The 7,152-nt window shown below is 28.8% G+C and overlaps 1 protein-coding gene across 1 annotated transcript; it reads right to left on the reverse strand.

Annotated features, from left to right (window-relative positions):
* Nucleotides 1-506: 506 nt before the first annotated feature.
* Nucleotides 507-2,983, reverse strand: LOC114412886 (chaperone protein dnaJ 20, chloroplastic-like). Its single transcript, XM_028376983.1, has 2 exons — nucleotides 2,499-2,983; nucleotides 507-795 (listed from the first exon to the last, which is right to left on the reverse strand). The coding sequence occupies exons 1-2, from the start codon at nucleotides 2,901-2,903 to the stop codon at nucleotides 646-648; spliced, it is 555 nt and encodes a 184-aa protein (XP_028232784.1). The 5' UTR covers nucleotides 2,904-2,983; the 3' UTR covers nucleotides 507-645.
* Between the last annotated feature and the right edge of the window lie 4,169 nt (nucleotides 2,984-7,152).

A 7,152-nucleotide genomic window follows, 5' to 3' on the forward strand; every position in this document is an offset into this window, starting at 1 on the left:
TGTGTCTAGTTTAAAATCACTTTTAGCAGAATTGATTAAAAAATCAAGAGTGAAGCAATAAATAGTTACATACTAGCTTCAACTTATTTATAAAGTCGCCATGATTTTATGGACTAGACTCAAATCTCACTTGTTATCCTCACTTTATTTGAATCCCCCTTAGAATATTCAAACTTACAATTGAAATACCAACTAACATAATTTTCAATTAATATTCACATTTAATTTTGCATTAAGAAGTTAATTCTAAATCTAATCAATTGAGTTAAAGTAATTATAAATAATTTTTGCAATAAATAAAAAAATTATACTAAATTTTGTTACTAACTTGCTTTTAGAAAAAAATCATCTAATGATCTAAATATAAATCACTTAACTTCAAAAGCAATTTTATCTAAAATTAATTTTGTTCAAAATCAATTTTGCAAATGATAACCAAAACACACTAAAATGGCTAGAGACGTTAATTCAGCCGACTATATGGTTAGCACGCTGAAAACTGTGAGTAGAGCAATGGGCCAAGGGCACGTTTTCTCAACATCAATTTTATATCTGATTTGATCTCGAGTAGGAAGATGTACACATTATCTATTATCTATATATACAACTAGTTACATACATATAGAGAACTAAGGAAAATCCAGGTCATGATTCATTTGACAATTCATCCCTCTGCTGGCGCATTCGTGCTGCCCATGACATATTCCCTCCAACATCCTTGCTGTTACTTCTTCTCTTCAGCTCTGACAGTTGAGATTTCCACCTGACTTTCCATTCACTTTTTTGTTCAACCACCTGATTCAAAACCAACAGCTTAGAATCAGTGAGCAAAACAATTATTGTTCTAGCCAAACACCTCTACCCCCTTTTCTTCAATTTAAAATTACAAGGGGAAATAAAGTGAATTAGACAACTGAACAAGCAAATACAATAAATTAACATGTCCCTATCTCTTTAGGATGCATTATTCATGAATTCCCACTTACTCGTTAACACGATAAAAAAAAATGCCGAACAGTAGTATATGAATAAAGAAATAATTAAGATCGCACTCAATCTCATTAGCAGACACGTTTCATCATCATTATTGTTAATTGTTAATAATACTAATATTTATATCCTTTCATACTGTTAGCTTGCACAGACTTTTAATGTGTTGAAGAGCCAATTATACATGTTATACAGCAACAACACACTTATTCAGTTTTTACGGTGGTGAGCTGGGATTGAAGTTAACATATTCAAAAAGATTTAATTTTTTTTTTGGAAAAAGAACAAAAGCCGTAATAGAAATCCAGAAACAATGTATTCCTACCAGGAAAACGTCATAAGGAAGTATCTGCCGGAAGCCCTCATAATTTATGAAAATAGAATGATTGGGTGTCTAGGTACAGTGCAGAAGTTAATAGATATTGCATAAAATAACACAACCTCACAGCAGGAAGAATCTGTTATACCATCATGAAAAAGAAATTTAACTTGTACAACAGACTTTCATGTGCTGAAGAGCCAACTACAACACACTTGTTCAGATTTTGGGGCGGAGAGGCTGGGATTCAAGTCGACATATTCAAAAAGGAAAAAAAAAATGGAAAAAGAACAAAAGCCAGAATAGTCCTCATAAATTATAAAAATATCAATTATGGATAGGTGCAGAGCAGAAGTCAAATTTTGTAAGGGACACATTAAATATTAATATAAGTTCACAAACAGCAGGAGGAATCTGTGATACCATCATGAAAAAGAAATTCCAACAGAAGCAAGGTGACCGCTACAACTGTAATTTTTCGAAAACAAAAGGCATAGAACAGAGAAAGAATCAAGTTCCTATTACTAACTTATAAAAAGCACCCTGAAATATAAAATATCAGAATTCAAACGTGCATGATGAAGCAATTCCCATTCCAGGTCAAAGTTACAGTCAATTTCTTTGTTTGCTGACAATATATCAGATTAGATTAAATTCAAATTCAAATTTTGAATCACCGAGCTAATTTTTCAATTGTGAATCCTAACTCATCAAATCATAAGTTTAGATACACAGTGAAAAACAGGCCTAGTATGTCAAATAAACGATGTATAGAGCTCAATGTAATAATTTTAAACAAAGTAAAGGAACAACCAAACAACATGCACTAAGCAGCACTATACCTAATTCCCTGTTCCTTTTTATTTCACAATTTAACCTTATTTTAATTTTCAATATCTTTAACGAGGACTGTTAAAAGAAAAGCCACCCAAAAAAATAGAAAACACAAGAAATCATTGAATCATATCATATAACGAACAATTCAAAGTCATTTGCAATTCATCCTACACTTGCCAAATCATACAATTCAAATGGCGGCAAATGGTAATGGTTAGTTCGTTAGCAGGAGGGAGGGATCAAACCCGCCAACAATCCCTCCTTTCCTTCTTTCTTAACCATCCAACCGACCTTATATCTCCTGAAATGGCGAATCATGTGATTCAAATCAAATGAATGGAATAATTAAAACCTGATCGTGATAATTATAGCGTCGACGAGCGTTGAAGGCCAAGTTAATGCCCCTGGCCATGTCCTTATCGTACATAGCTCTTCGGGAAGGATCAGATAAGGTTTCGTAGGCCTCCTGCACCTGAATAAACCTCTTGGTGTACTCTTCGACCCGACCCGGTGGCGACACGTCAGGGTGGTACTTTCGGGCGAGTTGCTTGTAGGCGTTCTTGATCTCCGTTACCGAAACCGATTCGGGTATGCCCAGAAGCTCGTAGAAGCTCAGCTCCACCACGAAGCCCTGGTTCTTATTCAGGGTCGCCTTGGGAAACGCGATTCGGGTCGCGATAATGGGCCTGTTGGGCCTCAAGAACACTGGAGATACGGTGGGCACGCTTCCCGGTACGGTTAAGCCATAACACTGCATTATCTCTCTCCCTTTCTTCTTCTCTCTTCTCGCTCTTACTACTTGATTTTGTTTGCGTGTGTTTTGCTGCTATTACTCTTTATGACTTATCGATTTTATATGGTTCTCATTTCATTTTTTATTTTATTTAGTTTTGCGTGATTGGATTTCACCAAAAAAAAATAAACAAGTTTTACGTTTGTGGTTAGCTGTTGTTTTAGCCATAAGTAAACAGTGGGAGGCCAAGGTGTGGCCTTTGTATCATTGGGTGGGTTTTACAAATCTAGATTTTTTTTTTCCAAAAATGATTCTTAAACATCTATCACATATATTTTAAACCAAAGAAAGAAATATGATAGATAATGCATATGATTAATAGGAAGAGGGAGACTGAGAAAACTTAATTATGTGCTTGAATTAGCATTACTAATTAGTAGTATTACACATCCGTTACTCTTTTAGTTGTTTTTATCGCATGTTTTAATCAACATTACTAAGTAATGAATACAACCATTAAGTTATTAATTGACTAGTTACACATTATTTGTGAAATTTGATATGAATTTTGTATTAACAGATTTTTATATGTAAAGTTTATTTTTAATTGATGTGAAATTTAATTTTTTTTAATACGTTTATAAATAATATGATAGATTACTTTTTTAATATATTTAACACATGTTTTAATACCATATTAGAATGTTAGTTTTGATCCAACATATGTGAGAATTATTCCCACTTTTATATTATATTTTTGTAATATCTTTAGTTGATGTAAAATTCTAATTTTTTCTAATATAATTTTTCACGTCTAATATTTTTAAATTTGATGTATAAATAATATGATAATTGGCCTTTATTTTGATAGTCTACACAAAAAGATATAAAATTTAATTAAAATATATTGATAATGTAAAGTTTTTTATTTAGGTTTTCACAATTATCGTCTTTCCAAGGCAATCCTTTTATCACATTGTAGAAAATTATTAGCCCCTTAAATGATCAATTTTTCGATAAAATATAATATATCCAATTTTAAATTTTTATAAAATATTTTATTTGATTTTAAATACGTATATTTATTTATTTAGGTTTCACGTGTCAAATTTAATATTTTTAAATTTTTTCATTGACACCAAAGTCATCAATAATTGATCCACTATTAATTTTAATTAATATTTTTTACGATGTAACATTTAGGATAAATAAAACCCAAATAGATAGTGTTCCAACATTAGTATTATTTCTTTTTATCTTCTATATTATCCATATATGTTTTAGATTTACAACATTCAAATAATACTGCCTTGTTCTACCTCGAGTAAGATTAGCTTTTATGAAAGCTCTATGTAGGAGGGGAAAAAACATTTATGTCAGTAACATCTTTTATTGTTGTGGAAAGTTGTTATCTTACCTAACTTCTTTGTTTAATTTTATTTAGACATGTAGACTCTGTTTCAAACAGTTGACAAATTAATACCATTGCCCACTTTATTAACATGTTTAAGCCCACTTGTTTTCTAATAATTATTAAAAACAATGTTGTTTTAATAATCATAGCAAAAACCAGTTCTATAAGTAACATCTTTTATTATTCTTAAAAGTTGTGATACCTAATTTTCTATATGTAATTCTATTTTGACATGTAGATTATACTTCAGACAGTTGACAAATACCATTTGGCCCACTTTATTAACATGTTTAAGCTCACTTGTATTTTTTAATAGTTATTATTGAGTATTATCCTTCTTTTTAGGAGTTATTGAACCTTGTGCTTAAATATACTTCTCAAATCTACATCACTATTCACTAACATGTTGCCTACAGTTTCGAGTTGCACACGGTTTAAAATCTCCCAAATTGCAACCTTACAAACAATAAAAAACATACGTAACTAAAAACCTTCACCGTTTTTTTTTTTTTTTTATAAGCGTATTCGAGGGATTAAAAGTTGATTTCTCACAATAATAAACATGAAAATGTCATATTCTCATTTTTCTTTTGAGTTTTAAAAATTATTTTTGAGAAAGTTATAACTTCTATTTTCACTATCAACATGTTTGTTTCAAGTCATATAAAATTAGTTCCTTGCCGTAATTGTGAATTTAAAAATATAACATTTTCATGTTTGATATAAATTCTAAAAAAGTATTACATTTTCTTATGTGAATATGTGATATTCTCATAAAATGAAAAAAAAAATTAACGTAACTTTTAACTTCTATCTTATTTTACCTCATTTTAAATATACCTAGAAATAACTTTTTGGTTATAATATTTATAAAAATGTAATTCCTGAAAATATAATATCATGCCTAGACATAAGAAAAAGGCAATGAATTATATATCTATAATAATTGATCATAAAATGAAAAAGAAATTGAATCTCTGACATCCAGTTTATTTAAAAATATATCGTAGCAACAAATTTAACGTAAAAAAAATCTTTTATTTTTATTTTTTGTGTCAAACAAAACAAATCTTGAGTTGTTTCTGGATGGAATGGAAGATTTGGTTGTTCTTAAATAGCAATCAAGTCCATTATTGACTTACAATACAATATGTTAATAAATCTAAATTAGAGAATATGCCGTTTTATGTATGCAAAATGGTTAATGACAATTATTATAATAAAAGCATTCTCTACCATAGAATTCGGCGTTGGGGGTCAACCCGGCGGCTTCTATTAAGAAGGCGGCGCAAAGGAGGGGCGGGCGGGCTGCCACGACGAAACAAGGGAATGAAAGGCTATATATCATCCTCAAGAAAAATATTAGTACCAAAATATTAAGTACATAATTTATATATGAAATCTTTTTAATAAAACCTAAAAAATTGAGAGAGAAAAAACAATGAGAGTCATCACCAATACAGATTCAAAATTTCACTAAAAGATGTATCCACAACTAATATCCAATCATATTTTAAACATGATTACCTTTAAAAGGATAACATGTGAAAAAATTAAAACAATCAATCATAAGTACATATTTTGTAAAAAAAAAACAAAAATTAAAGATATAAATATTTTTAAGTTCTCTCAAGAAATAGAAATAATCTAAAAACAAACAAATTTAATCACGCCTTTTATTTGTTATCTACAATTGCACCTTTAACATTTACATTCAAACAATATTTTGTAACACTTTTCTAATTTAAAATAAGTCATACCTTATGTCTCCCTAGTTTAAACCAAATATGTCAAAAAGAATTTTTTATTAGAACTATTAAAGCGATGAACTTTGATATCAGAGCTATCAATAATTGATTTAGGTCATTTTTGGATTTAAACTTAAATTTTCTCCCCCTCAGGATACGCTTGCGACGATAACTTTAGAAAAACTATATATAATAAACTTTTGAATAAAAGTGCAATTCTTTTAAAAAAATATGGAATATTCTATTTTATTTTGAAATATGTATATTAATATTAATCATACCTAAGGATAAGACTTTAGATGTGAGCTGTTGGTATTATTTTTATTTAAGTTTGAAGTTTCTCTTTGATATATGTTGAGTATTAACATCTCATTGGTTTGAATAGATTTGATTATTGAGTTTGATCTCATTAAACAAGATCTTGATTTGTAGATGAAAAAAAATATAATTAGGAGAAAAAATTCTAACAAAGATTATCAATTAGATTTTTCAATAAAAATTTATTATCAATAAAGTTAATAAATATTTTATATCATGATAGAAAAAAAAATATTAACTATTAATACCATTTTTTATTATATGAACTATGAAGGTTGGATTTTAAATCTAATTGCAAAAATACCAAAACTACAATAAAAAAAAAAAACTTAAGTCTTGTTCTATTCGTAAATACAATATTATAACTAATGATTAACACACTATTGCAATTAATAACCTCTTTCAATAATTGTCACTTTTCGGGTTTGAACTTTTCCTATGGGGATAAGCTTTGGAAGATAACTTTAGGGATAAGGGGGGGAGTTATATAATCAATTTTTGTTTGATAAAATATAATACTGTTATAAAATTTTACAAAACATTATATTTTTTAAATGTGTGTATTTATTTATTTGTTAGAAAAAAATTAATTGAATCTCTAACGTCCGGTTTATTTATAATCGTATTATCAAATCTTATTTCTTCCGGTTTTTTTTTTTTGGGTACAGGAGGAAAGGAAAAAAAAAAGTAGATGTTTGTTTCTTCCATATGAATAGTTGTATCATTAAAATTTTGTTCTTGTATTATACCTTTTGTGAGATTTTTTTAACAATAGTTTCTTATGATTTTTTAA

Source organism: Glycine soja, chromosome 5 (assembly GCF_004193775.1).
Source record: "Glycine soja cultivar W05 chromosome 5, ASM419377v2, whole genome shotgun sequence".
Classification (NCBI taxonomy): domain Eukaryota; kingdom Viridiplantae; phylum Streptophyta; class Magnoliopsida; order Fabales; family Fabaceae; genus Glycine; species Glycine soja.

Coding starts and splice junctions, on each gene's coding strand:
- LOC114412886 (XM_028376983.1), bottom strand. CDS start 2,903: ATGCAGTGTTATGGCTTAACCGTACCGGGAAGCGTGCCCACCGTATCT. Junction 796..2,498: donor GCTATAATTATCACGATCAG/GTTTTAATTATT, acceptor GTTTTGAATCAG/GTGGTTGAACAAAAAAGTGA.